General features: G+C 37.7%; 1 protein-coding gene across 1 annotated transcript; it reads left to right on the forward strand.

Moving 5' to 3' along the window:
* The first annotated feature begins 6,654 nt into the window (after positions 1-6,654).
* On the forward strand, positions 6,655-15,914 carry acmsd (aminocarboxymuconate semialdehyde decarboxylase). The gene is made up of 10 exons (XM_012876170.3): positions 6,655-6,807; positions 9,848-9,892; positions 10,380-10,476; positions 10,569-10,618; positions 10,858-11,094; positions 11,266-11,359; positions 13,081-13,176; positions 13,336-13,508; positions 15,016-15,114; positions 15,325-15,914. Exons 1-10 carry the CDS (start codon positions 6,751-6,753, stop codon positions 15,385-15,387), a joined length of 1,011 nt encoding a protein of 336 aa, XP_012731624.2. The 5' UTR covers positions 6,655-6,750; the 3' UTR covers positions 15,388-15,914.
* The last annotated feature ends 1,668 nt before the right edge of the window (positions 15,915-17,582 follow it).

The following is a 17,582-nucleotide window of genomic DNA, read 5'->3' on the forward strand; positions in this document are numbered from 1 at the left end:
TAGAGAAAGAGCTGCACACAAAATAACTAATGAACAATTTAGCGGTAGAAAGATAAGCAACATGGATATCTGCAGCTCTGAGATTGTGAAGCAAAGCCCATTTATGCCCATATAATGTGACGCACATGGTGATCCTTGCTCAAAAACCACCACCTTTCTATTTATAAAATCTTTTTTTTTCTGATGTGTTATTCAGCTTTTCTGATAAACTCAATTTATATCTGTAAACTGTTTGTTTATACACGAGCTTCACTTTTTTTAAATTGATTATTTTAACTTTTAACATTTTGACAATATTATATGTAATGACATTTGAAAACATTAAATTATCATTGAAACTTTAAATCTTGAATTTGTATTGTTTTAATGAAGTTAAAATATAATTTGTATTGCACTGGTCAAGGAATAACAACTTTGAAAACTGCGGTTGTTCTCACTTGAAATATGTTTTCTAATCTATACAGTTTGCAAAGGAAAATATTTTACTGCCAATTAATATAAAATATCTATTTATAGGACTGATTTAAACAATTTAAACAAAGGTGATAGAGCATACTTTTTTATTTCTAAATATTGTATCTACTGATATTGATAAATTACCATGTGGGGGCTTTATTAAAAAAAAAAAATCAAACTGTCCAAAACAAACAGAGATTAAATTAGAAATAAAGTGATGCGTGAGCGAAAGTTGGCACTTCTACCATCGCTGTGACAAATGCCTGCACTGTTTTCAGGAAGTGAGATTCAATAACTGTGATATTATTTCCTGAGGTGTTGTAAATGTAAATGAGCCTCAGCCTCTGCAGAGACTGAATATTTCTCTGACTAAACAAGAAAAAAAAACAGCCGTACCAGTCAGAAGTTTGCATACTTTCATCATAATGCATAAATATGATTATTTTTGTTCCTTGAAGGACAAATCAAACCATTATCTTTTCAGTGTCAAGTTATGAGACCACTAAGAAACATCAATGAATCTCAAAACTACAAAATGATAACCAACTTTGAATTAATTGTTGATTTTCTCCTTCCAAACAAACAGTCAAACTTATACATACAAGCTGAAATGCATGCATCACCCTCACAAGCATCTGCATAAATGTCCTTTAGAAAGATTCACTATCACTGCATACTTTTTATAGCCATAAACAAGCTCCTGGCATAATTATGGCTGAATATTTGACCGCTTTGTTTATCAGTGATAGTCCAGCTCCTTTAAAATTGTGGGTTTCCTCACAAGCACCTGGCTTTTAGGCATGGTCCGTAAGCTCATGCAGAAGTTTATTGTTTACCTGTTTATCTAGTCCAGATATTCCATCCGTTATCTACATCAGCGTGTCCATGTGGGGTCACAGGGGCGGGGTGGCCAGCTGGTGCCTGTCTCCAGCACTCATTGGGTACACCCTGGAAAGGTCACCAGTCCATCACAGGACAGCATAGCGAAACACAGGACACACACAAACACCAAGAAGGACATATGGATTAACTGACCTAAGAGTTGTGGAAGGAAAGCAGAGTCACCAGAGAGAACCCACAGGGAGAACATGCACACCCCACACAGAAAGACCCCAGGCTGGGATTGAACCGACGACCTTCTTGCTGACAGTGCTACGTTTGTTTGGGATCGCTGATCTTTAGGAACCTCCAGTTACGTCTCAGTTTCAACCATCTCATCCAAAATGTCCCAAGAAAATTAGTTTGAAATGCATTTCACAAAGTGGATGAAGTGATGAAGAGGAACATTGCTTCCATATTCCTCAACTTGACCCCAAATCAAATCCATGTGGTGGGAACAGATCCAGCTGAATTATGCTGGAAGCATGTATGACGACAAAACGGTCTGGTTTTTTTTGGGACTTCTAACCAAATATTAGTGGAGGGTGTAAGAACCATGAATTAAATACTTTTGTTACGAATTCAGTTAAATCAGTTTTAATCTTATGAAATAAAAAAAACAGGTAAAATTTTTATTTTCACAGCATATTCATAATTTACTTGTAGTTTACAAACAATACATGGTGCAATGTTTTGTTGATCAGCAGAAAAACTTTATTTATTCAACACAAATGTGATTTGAAAATTGACTGAAAATTTGCACATAATACATGTTTAGAGCTTTTGGAGACTCATTTCACAATCTGCTTTCAGGATAAAAATGCGCGACTAGTGAGAGATTTACATGTTGGCAGTTGTTTTAAATCTCATTCACTTGCAGACCTTCTGCGCAATGACTGCTTTAAAAAGGAAAAGAAAAAACATTTATAAATGTGCAACTGTTGTAAAAGGGAAGATTGTTAAATATTGTTAAGAATTGGCTGTTCTTATTTGGTCCTCATGAGAAATGGCATTTGTTTTAGTTCACTGAGAAATATAAAAGTTATTTATGTATAAATATCTTGCATTTCTCTACGTTTTGAATTGCTATTAAATATCCATATATCAAAATGTGTTAGAGAAATAGACTTTCACTGAGAGTCCCAGTCTTCATCAATGTTTGTTGTTTATCTACAAAACTGCAAAAGTGTTAAGTCAGATTTTATTCAACGTAGACTAATGGTTAACCTTGAGAGCATAAAAAGCTATAACTGATGATGCAGAACAGCGTGTACACCACGTCCCTGTCAAATTCAGTTTTAAGGTTTTTAACAAGCTCCTCTGTGACGGTGCAGAAAGTCCTTTCCCCCAAAATAAAGTGAGGATTGTTCTCATCCTTTGCTTCTGGCTTGTTGAAGTTGATGACCATCCCCGATGAGATGATGGCATCAGGCACATGAAATAACCACTAAATGGCTGAACAGCATGTGAGTTTCTACTGCGTCAGTAAGCAGCCGTCTGAAGTGTTGTTCAAGTGTTAAATCACACATTTATCAGTGAAAATGCTTCGTTTTTGTCCCCTTTTCACAGACCAAACATAAATAATGTTGTTAAATGGAGAAAATGTACCATGAATAAGCATAATATTATGCAGACTAATGCAACAAGAACAAAGTGAAATAGATTTAACCACTGCAGCATTAGTTGGCTTGCAAAAAACCAACGGCCATTCGTGCAAGCTTAAAATCAGTCTTATAGGACACTATATTCTAGCTTAAGCTGTTAATCGCGTTCTGAAATAAGGAAAATGTTTCAAAATGTTATCCGAAAAATCCCGCCATAGATTTATATCTGACTCGCTCCAACTTAACCCACGACAATATTTTTTTTCACAGTTTGAGAAACTGAAACAAACCTATTTGCTGTGGTGCTTAATTATAGTACTTTACCTCCACGCAATATTTAGTTACAATACACCTATATTAGAGAATAACATCATTATGAGTAATTGTAGCAGAAAAGAAAAGACAAAGACGGGAGGTTTATGTAAATAAAGATAATATTTTTATTTTATTTTTATTTATTTTTGTTGCACATTTACAAAACATCAGTTTCAAGGTCAGTCTATTTCCAAACAATTTTATAAATCTTTTTGTTAGGGTCAGGATGGATGGATGGATGGATGGATGGATGGATGGATGGATGGATGGATGGATGGATGGATGGATGGATGGATGGATGGATGGATGTGAATAGCTCACTGTTCAGCACATGAACCCAAAATGGAGTAGAGCACAATCATAAATTCATTTATCTAGCCCTTGTCCAGCAGGTTTTGGATGAGTCCCTCCTCATATATGATTCAAATAATTCAATTACCTTCATGGACTGTCACCAAGCTCTTACTGAAGCTAAAAATGACCCCAGGTGTGTTCAAGAGGCAAAACATCTCAAATATGCAGGTCATCAGCCCCTTACGACCGGCGGTCCCACCCCTGAGCTGAGGTGCGCGGCCAGTCAAGGTGAGAATTGATCAGAGGAGGCGTCAGGAGGCCCCAAGGTAAATCTGGAGGAGCAGCAGAAATCCTCGGTAGCATATTCTGTCAACAGGGAAATTATTAGCTGTGGTCTTTAAAGTCTAAATTTAATGGAAATGTAAAAAGAAGAAAGCCATTTTTGGAAAAAAAAAAAAGATATTAACAAGACCTGTTCAAAATGTGCTGTAGGTCAAGCAGGGAACACAGAAAAGCTCTAGAAAAAAGTGTTCTGGTCAGATGAGAACAATATGCCAAAAGGCAAAAGGTTATTGTTGTGGGACAACCAACAATGATTCATTTGTTTACACACATGCTTATTTCTTGATTATTCCAGAGCATCTTGTAACTTTTCAGAACAATCTATCACCTTCCAGAGCTTTGCTGTTTGCTCTTGAATGTCCCACAAAGTCCTAGGAGACTGACCTGAGGGTATACAGGACCAACAGGTGGAGCTCTGGGGCTTCTTCCTCCTAAGTCATCATAGCAGTTGTCAATCTGAACCTGCCCTGTAAGTTACTGATTTTTTGTTAATAAAGTATTCATCATTGAGTAACACTCGTCTATGTGGAATAGAACAGTTATGCATGACAGAAAACTAATGCAGCCTTGTCACTGCTACAGAGCAATGTGATGGTGTCAGCATCATGCTGTGAGGATGCTTTTTCTTCTCCATTGACAGCGAAGCGGCTCAAAGTTGATGGGAAGAAGGGTGGAGCTAATTTCCAGTCAACAATAGAAGTAAACTAGTTAAAGCATGTATATGACTTGAGTTTGGGGCAGAGATTCACCTATAATCACTTAAAGCTCTACAAAGTATTGACTTAGGAGGGCTGAATAAAAAGGAACACCTCCTCTTTTAGCTTTTATTAGAGAAACGTGTAATTTTCCTCAAACGTCATTACTATGTAATACTTTGTGTTGATCCATCACATGAAAGCCCAACAAGACACTGAAAATTGCTCTTATGGTATGACTGCAGGTCCACTGGGGTATATTACTTTCGTAAGGCTCTGTACATGTACATGTTCCTAAGTGGTAAAACACTTGTGTAGAAACAAAATACAAAACTCTGCTGTGCACATTGCTGTAGTTAGAAGTAAAAATAACAATAAAAAAGTTGCCATTTAAGTCATTAACACATTTTCTACGATATGTGCAGATAGATATTTAACCCGATGTATCATATCACACACACATATATATATATATATATATATATATATATATATATATATATATATATATATATATATATATAAATATAAAGTAGCACTTAATTTGCCTGCAGTTCTTCCCTATGACAGCAGAAATACAACAAAAAATATCTACGTGTGGTGTGAGAGATTAAATCAAAAGCTGTGAATACTGGGCAGTTTTAAAAACAAGTGTCCCTAAAAGCAAATAAAACTAGAATATTATAAACAAACCACATAATGCTTTGTTTATACTGTACTGAAGCTGTTTAGCATCAGTATTTCATTTTAATGGTGCTGCAGTGACACCATGACAAAATAACACTCACAGATCGCCTCCTGCACATTTAGCACTGCAGCATAAAACATTTGATCGCCGTATAAGCCACGCACCTGTTGTGCAATTCCATGATTTTAAGTTATTATAATCAAATAACTCTCGGTGTGTCAGGTATAGTCTGGTGAATATCAGCCCAACTGGTTTTGATATTAGGACAGCAGGTGAAAGGGTGATTTGTTCCAGGAGCAAACTCTGCAGACACATGGAATAAAAGAGTGAAAAGTTTTCTTCAAGTGTAAGAATTTATTAACGTAAATAAATGCTCATCCAGGGAACATCATTAATAATGTTGTTCATCCAAATTAACAATGTATTTCAATCAATGAATTTGCTCTACTAGGCTAGTGAATATTAACTAAAACCACTAAGCAAAACTAAGATTAAAGAAAACAAAGGAACTATATACACACAAAAGAACAAAGGACAAATAACAATAGTTGAAAACCATCTCCATAAGAATGATTCTATAAATTTAGACTTCACTGAAATCTAAGTTAGAGAATTAGAGTTTATCTTATAGAATATGGAATGATGTTAAAATAGCTTCACTAATTCAGAACATTTGGTCTGTGTCCAACCCCATTCACAATGCAATTCTTTAAATAACATATTAAAGAATGTGTTGCTAAATTAAAAATCAATAACCTTTTAGGACACTTGTTTTTTAATTAGTGTAATTATTTCTCCAGAAATAATAATTGTGGAGGGGCGCTTTAAGTGAAGGTTCTTTTCCCTCTTTTTTTAGGAGGTTGATTTTTTTAACTTACTTTTTTAATCAATTTGTGGCACACAAAAACTCTGAAATACTGAGGTGTAATCCAGTTTGGCTTATAATAAAAAAAAGATTCATACATTTTATTTTGACATATTTGTTTATCACATATCCATATTTCTTTGAGGTTTTGAACTTTTTATGCTGTTTAAAAATCTGTTAATTTCTTTTTTTGATTTCTAAGATTGGTTTGTGGTTATTGTTGCTTTTATTTCTTTACTTTTTTTCTCAATCAATGGAACACTTAGGTATGTAAGACTTAAATATATTGGAAATGCCGAATTAAACAAATTAGACTCAACAAAAACATTCCTTTTACAGCAGAGGAATATATATATTTTTTAATCCAATGCAAATAATATTATAAGGTTAAAGCAAAGATGCAAACTTATAATAAGCAAAATTATACTGCAGTCATACTAGTGCTTTGGCTTTAAGTAGATTAGGTAATAAATGACCCGCTTGTTCCAGCAGTCATTCACCTGCTGGTCACTGATTTCTAGCTGAGGGTGGGAAGTGAGCAGGTTTTAGAGCAGTATTTGAAAGCTATCTTGTTTTGCAGACCTTCACGTTAAGTTGCTGATAAACAGAAGGATGAAGATTGATATTCACAATCATATTTTGCCAAAGGAATGGCCCGACTTGAAGCAGGTAGGCGCTCTGACTCACTGAACTTCTTCATGAGGGACTGAAGAGTCTTTTACAGCCTGAAGTCTCACCGTCAGTAAATCCACAAAATGCGTCTTCAAAATGTCATCCTGAGCAGTTCGGGGGGGAAATCTGTTTATTTATTTCTGGATCTGCATCCTTTCTCTGGTACAAAGAGGAAGAACTAAGTGACAGGAACAAGAAATTGATCTAGTTTTTACACTGACATGTCAGCAAGGAGATTAACAACTTACACCATAAAGCTGTGCGCTCTACGGATGGTTGAACTTTAATCAATAACCACCGGCCTCGGTTTATCTGTTTCAGCTCTTACGTCTTTGTTACTGCGTCGGCCAACCATGGCTAATTATTTCCTATACATCAAGTGCAGGCCACAGAGCACGGCCTGATGCTTTGTCTAAAACGTTCTCAACAATAATCTTTAATGTTCTTCCTATCAACCTCTTTTATTGCTATTCTTTTAATCGCTAGTTCCTAAAGTCAATCCGTTTACCTCTTTAATGCATTTTACGATCCATTTCCAACACTGGCATGAATTACTTTCAACTCAGAACTATCTGACTATGCAATAACACATGTTTTTATACATTTCAAACGATATAATAAAATTACTAAAAACTATCGATGGGTATACATTTGAGCCATTAAAAGTTCCTTGCCCCATAAATATAATGCTGTGTTTACTTGTATTTTCGATTTGAAGTGCATGAGCAGAGATTTATCCCACACAGTAGCAGATGGGAATAAACACATCTTGAATTTTGAGGGGCTGGATTTCCTACGAGGCTTCAGAAGAGTACACAGAACAGCTGATCTGCACTGATGTCAAGTGAGGCTTTACCGGCTCCCTCGCTTGCATGGCGCACTTGCACTTTCATTTGTATGTAAGAAGCATTAGCAGCCTCCAACGGCATTCACTCGCAGTTATTTTTGGGAGGTGGCGCAGATGCAGGACTGATATGGGCTTCTTCTTTTTTTTTACAAAGCCTGTTTACCTACTGATCATTTGTCATGATAAATTAGACCATCAGCTGCATGGTACATCTGACAAATGTAGAGCCACACACCATGGGCATGAGGGCCACATTGATTTGGCTGTTTTAAAACTGTATTTTAATCAGTCTTATTTTCAGTGTATAATGATCATGCAACAGACAAATTCACTTAATTTTAAAAGCAAGCACACTTTTAAGACTGTGAGTTTATTGAATCCACACAAGAGTAAACTTCTACAAACAAGGCTCAGATATATAGATAAACAGCCACTAATGATATTTTGCAACATGAACCTCGACCACATGCTTTTTGTACTTGTTTCACCCATTTGCTCACAATCCTCCAGTAGTTCATTTGAGGTGAAGTTGAACAATTTTGAGGTACCGTTAGTCCAAATTGTTTCACCCACTGGCAGAAAAACAACCCCACAGCATGATGCAGACACCACCAGAATTGCAGTGCAGTTTTCCTAGGTTTGAAAGCCTCAATCTTTCTCCACCAAAACCTCCTTCTTGCCTCATACATGTATCCCAGTTTTTGTCCTGTTCGACTGTAAAAGGTTTCTCCAGAAGACATTTGGCTTTTAGACAAACTGTTACACAGTTTGGATTATGAGATGGGCAGTGATTTTTAAATTAGATAGTCAAATCTGAGCGGTTGTACAAGTCCAGCTTTTTATTCTCGCTTGGCAAAAGTGAAACTCCTGTCCAGGCAACTTTTTGAAACAGTGATTGGTGGTTTTATTTTGTCTCGCTTAGATCACTGTAATAAACAATTTTGGAGTGAGTGAGACACTCATAAAACAGGACATATCACAACCGTTCTGGCCTCACTCCACTGGTTGTCTGCGCATTTTAGAGTTTATCTTAAAACTCTGATCTTTCTTTTTAAAGGTTTAAAATAACCCCTTACCTCACTGACCTTCATCGTCCCCACTTACCTTCTTGGTCCCTCACGTCGGCCCAACAGCAGCTCCTGCAGGTACCGAGGTCCAGGAGGACCTCGGTACCTGCAGGTACTCGATGTTAATCTTGAAACTCGTTGTTAATCTTTAGCTTCCAACATCACCTGGTTTGTTTTAAATTTGTTTAATCGGGTTTAATCTTTTATAATATATCGTCTTCATGTCATATATATGTTTACAGTTTGCATTGTTTCAGCTCTGGCTGAGCACTTTATGAAAAAGACTGTCTGCAAATGGAATGCTGTCTGTGGTTGCTTGGTCTATTTCTAAACATCTCATTTATTTATCTGCGATAGACTGGTGACATTTCCAGGGTGTCCCCCGCCTCTCACCCATTGATAGCTGGAGATAGGAACCAGCAACCCCTCGCGACCCCATAAGGGATAGACATGTTAGAAAATGGATGGATGGATGGATGAATGGATGAATGGATGGATGGATGGATAAGTTATTCCCCTGATCTGCTGGTGATAGTGTAGGTCAGTTGGTGAATACGTGAACAAAAGTATTTGCCAACTTTATTTTCCAAGAGAACTATGACCCCAAACACACAGAGAAGAAGGGACACAGCAGGGCAACACTGAGTTTGATGAACAATGCAAACACAACCCCTGTTGCTGAATCAGTTGGACCAGTGTTTTAAATTATCTCTATAATTTCTGCCAAGAATAGAGATCAGATATTCTGCTTTGCCAGAAGCTTTTTAACGGCTAAGAAATGTGTGTGGTTGAGGTGCAAGTGTTAAAGGAAATTTTACTTAAAACTAGTCAAGTAAAGGTATATACATATATGAAGTGTATAACTCCATAGGTTGTTCTCTTTTTAAAGTAGTTTGGATTAAATTCAAACATTTGCACCCAGTTTTTTTTTTTTTCTTTCTGGCAGTACAGTCATTCTAGCCTGAATAAAAAGAACAGGTCGAATAAATGATTAAAAACCCCTATATTAATGGGACATTAATTCCGCCCGTGAGTGGATATAAACTTCTCTCTGAAACTGCATGTTTTAAAGTGTTTTCCAACTGTGTGATTGTCAGTAATTACTTGTTTTCATGTCTTGCAGAGATATGGTTACGATGGCTTTGTCCAGCTGCACCATCACTGCAAGGTGACTCACTGAATTTTGTTGGTTCAGATTAAACGAGGGCACAGGGACCGTTTTCAGATGCTTACTTTGCTGATTATACAGCAGGATCATACTGGCATAAGTGCCGCTCATGCTGGCCAGACCGCAGCATGGTGCCACTGCGTCACTGAGTGATTCACTTTGAGCACCACGGAAATACTCAGACCTGGTGCATAACCAGAAAGAAAAATATAATTATAAATAATGTAAAACAGCAAAAATCTTAGTGATGCACGTTTGTTTTAGTGTTAAAAGATGTAAGAAGAATACTCTGAAGTTTCTTTAAACAGGGATAGAGGTTTCACCCAGAGGGGGGTACTCTTAAAAAATGGGCACAATGCTGCCATCGTGTGGTCATACTTTAAAATGTTTTTATATCCAAATCTGAAGCACCCTTTCACTAATTCAAATGATGCACATCGTAACATTTTCAGTAAAGGTTCTCAGTGATGCTAACGTCGTGTTTCAGGGTGAAGCAAAGATGATGAAGGACGGGAAGCTGTTCAGGGTGATTCAGGAAAACTGCTGGGATGCAAACGCTCGTATCCAGGACATGGATAAGTACGGTGTGTGCACAGGGATCAATGACCCAGAACTTACCGCTGTTTCATCCGTATCTTTCCTGAGCACAATGTTTCTGTCCATGGCCCCCACCCAGGTGTTACCGTTCAGGCCCTGTCGACGGTTCCTGTGATGTTCAGTTATTGGGTCAGTTCTCACTCAGTTTTTCTGTACATTTATTTAGAAATGTGTTTTGTGCTTCAATGCTAAGAGAACCAAACACATATCACAGTTATTAGTATTATTGGGTGTTTGTCTGTCACATAAAATTGTAATAAAATACAGTCAGGTTTATGGCTGCAATGTGGCAATATGGAAAATGTTTGGTGGGAAAACTCCTGTCTGACTTCACGTTCTCTCGGTTCTAATGAGATTTTTAATTCTAGGCTAAACCTCATGACACTCTGGATCTCTGTGTCCTTTTAAATGACGATTTGGCCCAGACGGTACGGCGTCACCCTAAGAGGTTTGTGGGCCTGGGCACGCTGCCCATGCAAGCCCCCGACCTGGCAGTGCTGGAAATGAGGCGCTGTGTGAAGGAGCTTGGGTTCCCCGGAGTGCAGATCGGATCACACATCAACAAGTGGGACCTCAACGCCTCTGAACTCCTCCCCTTCTACGCTGTGAGACATTAGGCAACGGCAGCTCACACTCACATGATAACATTAGAATAATATCAACAAGCGGGATTCTTGTGTGAATTATATTTTCTGTGTGCTTGGATTTTTTTTGCATTCACCACATCACTTTTTTTGCAGCATCGTTGCTGATCTCGTAGTATGTGTCTTATGCAGGCGGCAGAGGAGCTTGGCTGCTCCATATTTGTCCACCCGTGGGACATGCAGACAGATGGGAGGATGGCTAAGTATTGGCTACCCTGGCTGGTGGGTGAGGGAGCAGGAACAGAAACAGGAGATGCTGTTTGATCATAATGTGAAACAATCCAAAAGCACAGCGAATCAAATCAATGCTTTATCACCGCATTTCGAGACATTTAGCTTCCACAACATGTCAATTCCGTTTATTTATGTAGTTGTGTCTCCGATTCAAAGCACATGTCATCTCAAGGCACTTTACAAAGTCAATTAAATTGACTCATACAGACAGATTAGTTAAAAAGTTTTCTATCTAAGAAATCCCAGCACCTTGCAGCGAGTCATTGACTTGCAGCGTTCACTCCTCCTGAAAGAGGACAGTCGCCTGCATTGTGTTGTTGACTTTGCAGCAATTCCTCATACCGAGCATGCATGTAGCGACAGTGGAAAGGAAAACCTCCCTTCAACAGGAAGAAACCTCCAGCAGAACCAAAACCAGGCTCACCGTGAACGGCCGTGTGCCACTGTACTGAGGGTTTGAGAATGCAGAGCATAGACACAAAAGAACACAGGAGCGTTGAAGCTGGTAGATAAGTACAAAGGTTATGGCAACACTAGCTCTTTTAGTGGCTTTATCTGAGAGAGAAATACAGCTGAGCTGATAAGCTTTGTCAGTCAGCCAGTTTTCAAGTCTGGAAGATGAAAGAGAGCACACACAGTTTGTTACAGTAAAAACTCAGCCAATAGCCACGTCTAGGAGAGAGACAAGGTTAACACTGAAAGACAGAAAATAGTGTGTCGTCTATTTTTGAAGAGCATAAAGTTGCTGGCTGCAGTATCTAAGCTAAAATGAATGCCAGGCCAGATTTAGCTACTATGATGAGAGAAGAAAACAGAGAACATGAAATGGAAGGTTTAAATACCAACCAAAAATTACTTATTTGGAGAGTAATAGGAGAATGTGGCAGAGTGAGAGAAATAATAATAATAATAATAATAATAATAATAATAATAATAATAATAATAATAATAATAATAATAATAATAATAATAATAATACATTTCATTTCAAGCGCCTTTCAAAACACTCAAGGTCACTGTACATGTAAAAACAATAAATGGTAAAAGCAATGTTGTCATAATTAAAAGAAACAACACAAACTACACACACAAATAGGCCCTGATGTCTTCCAGCAGCCTAAGCCTATAGCAGCATAACTATAGAGGTAGGTCAGGGTAACATGAGCCACTCTAACTACAAGCTTTGTCAAAAAGGAAAGTTTTAAGATCAGTCTTAAAAGTAGACGGGGTGTCTGCCTCACGGACCAAAACTGGGAGTTGGTTCCACAGGAGAGGAGCCTGATAGCTAAAGGATCTGCCTCCCATTCTACTTTTAGAGACTCTAGGAACCACCAGCAGACCTGCAGTCTGAGAGCGAAGTGCTCTGTTAGGAACGTATGGGGTAAACAGAGCTCTGATAGAATATTGAGCTTGATTATTAAGGGCTTTATACGTTAGAAGAAGAATTTCAAATTCTATTCTTGATTTAACAGGAAGCCAATGAAGGGAAGCTAAAATTGGAGAAATATGATCCCTCTTGTTGATTGGATCAGCTGAAGGCTTTGAACTGCATTTTATAGACTTCCTGATTGTACAAAATTACAATAGTTCAGCGTTGGAGTGCCAAATGCATGGATTAGTGTTCCATTAAGTATAAGACACCTTCCACAGTACGTTGTAAGTAATGTTCAGTGTGTCTTTCTTACATTTCGTTTGATCTCTTCTGTCTGAAAGGCATGCCGACTGAGACAACCATGGCTATTTGCTCGATGATATTTGGAGGTATCTTTGAGAGATTTCCAAAACTGAAAGTCTGCTTTGCTCATGGAGGTATAACAACACCAGATATTTTGCATTTCACGGTTAATCTCACAGCCAATTAAGACAGGAAAGCATGATACAAAGTATTTCCTTTGTGCTTAGTTCAACACTAAAGGAGCCTCTCTGTGCTCTTGACTGACCTTGGATGCTTTGTTTACTTACTCATAGGGGGCTCGTTTCCTTTCACTGTCGGGAGAATTGAACATGGTCACAAAGTCCGCCCCGACCTGTGTGCAACTGACAACACATTCAGTCCACGTAAATACCTCGGCTCTTTCTACACCGACTCGTTGGTTCATGATCCAATCTCCCTAAAGCTGCTCGTTGACGTTATTGGAAAAGTGAGTTTGCAATTTAATTGATGGATATGTTTGATGCTGGGATAAGATTGTGGTTTTTTTTAATATAATTAAGTAACATTAAATTAAAATCAAAACTGGTTGATTGTGTGAGTGAAGTATAAAAATAACACTTTAGTAGTCATTACAGTCAAATAACTTTAATTTTGAACCTGATTCAATGGGTTTGAGTTTATTTGCCTGGCATTGAGCTATCCTTTATGTTGAAGCACTGTTATTTTATACTGGTTATAGGGCAGGACGGCTAAACATTTTTTCTTTATATCATTGGATCTCTAATGAAACATAATATTATTATTCCTCAATTGTGAAAGTGAAAACTGAGCAAGATTATCTGATAATGTACTAATTTGGTTGAAATCATGCTTATAATGCCAATTATATTTTGGCGACTACTAATCTGAGTAAACAAACGTCACATTTGGGTTCCCTATTCAGACCAGTTTCAATCAAAGTCTCCATGACCCCCAAGATGGTGTTGCAACATCGCTTCTATCTGTCTATGTTAAGTTTTATTGACAGATCCTTGGGCGTTGTGTTTTGATTTTGTTATGTTCCTGGATCACGCTTTCTTTAGTTGCTTTTCCTTCACTTTCTGTTTATTAGTTCTTACTTTTCAGGATTTTTTAGAATTGGTTATGTATTAGGTTCTTTATTCTGTCTTGTTTGTATGGTAAGTTTCCCTCCCTGTCGGTCTCTGCTTTCATTCTCCCTCCGCCTTCATCGGTCCCAGCTGTTCCCATACTAATCATCTGATTGCCTTCACCTGCTCTCCATGCTTTCCTCTCATCTTTTCCCCCATGTCACCTACCTGGTCATACTCCCCATTTGTTGGATCTTCCTTTATGCTACCTGATGCTTGTTCTTTGCTCCATGTTTAATCTGTGCCCTGCCTTCCTCCGTGAGTTCATTTGTTTCATTAATTAAATTTTCATTTCATCATGCAGCTCCCAAGGTTCCTGTCTGTGTTTTAGCCCAGCTCCTACTCCTCAAGTCATGACCTGGATATAGCTGTGCTACCACATAACTCTGCTCCCTTACAGTCATCTTGTGTGTTTTTATAATGTCAGCTTGTTTAGAGTAGTCTTGGGGTTAATGCAGGACACTGGTTTAGAAGTTAGCCCCCAGCTAGACTCAAAAACACTAAATGAAAGCAGGCCCTGGTGTAGACATGGGCTCAGAACTAAAGTTGGACAAACATATGAAGCTTGTTATGTATTCCATTAATATTGGCAAATTTAGGAACATTACTTAATCAAAGGTTTCCTTGAAAGTGTCGACCAGAAATACTGGTGGATGCTTGTTTTGATAGTTGAGATTGTAATGGTGTCTACAGTGTCTGTCAGACAGCTGTATGTACAGTGCTAAACAAATGATATGCATTTTCCATGAGAATTTTATGAACTTTAAACACTTTGACATAAATATTGCAAAAGTGCCTGTAACTCTATTCTAAACTTGATTGTACTGTTTTCTTTTTTTTATCTAGGATAAAGTGATGCTGGGAACAGATTATCCTTTCCCACTTGGTGAGCTGCAACCCGGGTCACTCATAGAGTCAATGGACGAGTTTGATGGAACACTGAAGGTATAAAAATATTCCTTTTTATTTATTTTCACATCATAGAATAAACTCCTCCAACTATAGCAGGATGAAAAACCTTTTCACCGCAAAGCAAACAGTGATTTGAAAGGGTTCAAATATTTCAAATATAAAGCAGCACATAAATATAAGTGTTAAGGAAATTGAAACCCTAGATTTATGCTCCCTGTAGATTGACTTCTCTTTGATTTACAGGACAAGTTGCTCGCTGGAAATGCGCTGGAGTTTCTGGGACTGAAAAGAGAACAGTTTGTTTAAAGTGCTACTGGACAGCACCAGATCCAGATGCCAGTGATTGATTGCAAATTAAGCCTTCATTTTTTTTTTTTTTTTTTATAATCTATAATGCATGTTAGGAATGTCTAATAAAAGCAGTACTATTTGTTAGTGTGCAGGAAAAAAAAAAGACTGCTCAAAAAACTTAAGGGAACACTTTATTTTAAATCTGAGATTAATATCTACTCAGTTAAACTTCTTGAATATTGATCTGGTCAGTTCAGTGCGGGGGGGGGTTCTTAATCAGTGTCGGCTGTTTTGGTGTTGGTAAAATTAACAGGTGCAACATCGAGATGACCCTAATAGTTTTTTAGGTGGAGGTCATAGACATGTTTTATCTCCATTGTTTTTTTTTTTCTTTCTTCTTTTTTTCTTTTTGGCTGCTTCTCAGTAGTTTGCCAATTGACCAGAGTTGGTGCCACTACTTTTAGCATGATACCTGGACCCTACAGAGGTTGCAAAGGCAGTGCAACTCCACCAGGACTGCACATCAATATGTGCCATTGCCATAAGGCACTGTCTGCCATTAGTCTCAAGATCATGGAGGAGATTCCAGGAGATGGGCAGTTACTCTGGGGGAGCTGGACAGGGCCATTGGAGATCTTTAACCCATCACCAAAATTGGTATTGGCTCCTTTTGTTCAAGGAGGAACAGACTGAGTACTGCCAGAACCCTACAAACCCTGTGATCACTGCCCAGCAGTCAGCACAGCGCTTAGGGTCCTTGTTTCCTCATGGTGCATGATAATGCCTGGCCTCATCTGTCCAAGAGCATGCAGGCAGTTCCTGGAGGATGAAGGCCTCCATGTTCCCCTGACCTAAATCCAACAGAAGAATGTCATGTTTAGATCCATCCAACACAGCCATGTTGCATCTCAGACTGTAGGAGCTCTGTGATACCCTGGTCAGGATCTGGGAGGAGATACCCCAGGACATCTACATCATCTCATAGGGAGCATCCCTTGCTGTTGTCAAGCAAGACCATAAGGGCCATAAAACTACAGAGTACCATTTGAGGTTCTGCAATGACAGTTCAGATTTGCCTTTTTTTTTCAGGTTTTTATTTTTTTGCGGCTCTAGTAACTCGCTTTTTCTGAAAGTAGGCTGACAGGAAGGGGGTGGAGCTCTTTGAGGGTTTATATCAATTTTCATCAAATGATGTGGCATAATTATGTTCCCAACACATTACACATCCCATATCAGTATTGATATCAAGATTTTTTTACCAATCTGATGTTTTCAAAAGGTTCCTCTATTTTTTTGTGCAGTGTATTTTCATTAACAAAACCTGACTTTGTTTTATGGTATTTCTTTGTATGTTTAGAGGGATAATTTTCCTTGCTCAGCTTTACCAAACCTTTTTTATTCCTTTTTCTGGAAAATCTTTCCAAATGATCCTGTTATATTTTTAATAAAATGGGTTTACTGCATTTGGCTAGTTGCTTTTTCCACACACAAAACTCATGCTTCTGTGTTCTGAAATTTGTTGCTCTTTTCTGCTTTCATTAGTTAAATATATTTCTGAATTATCCATAGCATATTTTATGTCAGTAAACTGAAATATAGATTCCAAAGTTGCTTTAAGTGCCATTGTAAACCTGAGCATTAAGCAGCAACTTTGATGAAATATGCTGTATTTCAATTCATATTTCATTGTGATAATAATCATACTTTGCACATTTTCTTTCAGAAACATGAACACTTATCAGTTGGGTTCTACAAAATCTGAATCTTACTTTTGGTAAGATTTCAACATAGTATTTTTTCCTTCCTTTCAACACTGTTTTGTTTGCTTTTTTTATAGGAAATTATGTACTTTTAGAGGAGCTGCTGTTTCTTTATTGGTTGGGAAGCAGATGTTAGCGTGGAGCAGAAATTATTTTAAAAATCTGATTTGAGACTGTTGGGAGATGAGGTGGAAAAAGGCAGGAAAACAAAGTTGAATATCTGAACAATGGTATATATTTGTTTCTGAGAGCAAAGGTAAGACATGCAATGATATATCATTCAATCACTATGAGTCATCCTGTAATTTATGTATATAATTGTATTGAGGTGGGCGGCACAGACTAGAAAGCAACAGAACTTAAAATGACTGTTTTCCAGTTCTAAATGGCATGTCTATTCAATTCAATTCAATTCAATTCAATTTTATTTATATAGCGCCAAATCATGAA

The sequence above is a fragment of the Fundulus heteroclitus genome, chromosome 7, assembly GCF_011125445.2.
Source record: "Fundulus heteroclitus isolate FHET01 chromosome 7, MU-UCD_Fhet_4.1, whole genome shotgun sequence".
Classification (NCBI taxonomy): domain Eukaryota; kingdom Metazoa; phylum Chordata; class Actinopteri; order Cyprinodontiformes; family Fundulidae; genus Fundulus; species Fundulus heteroclitus.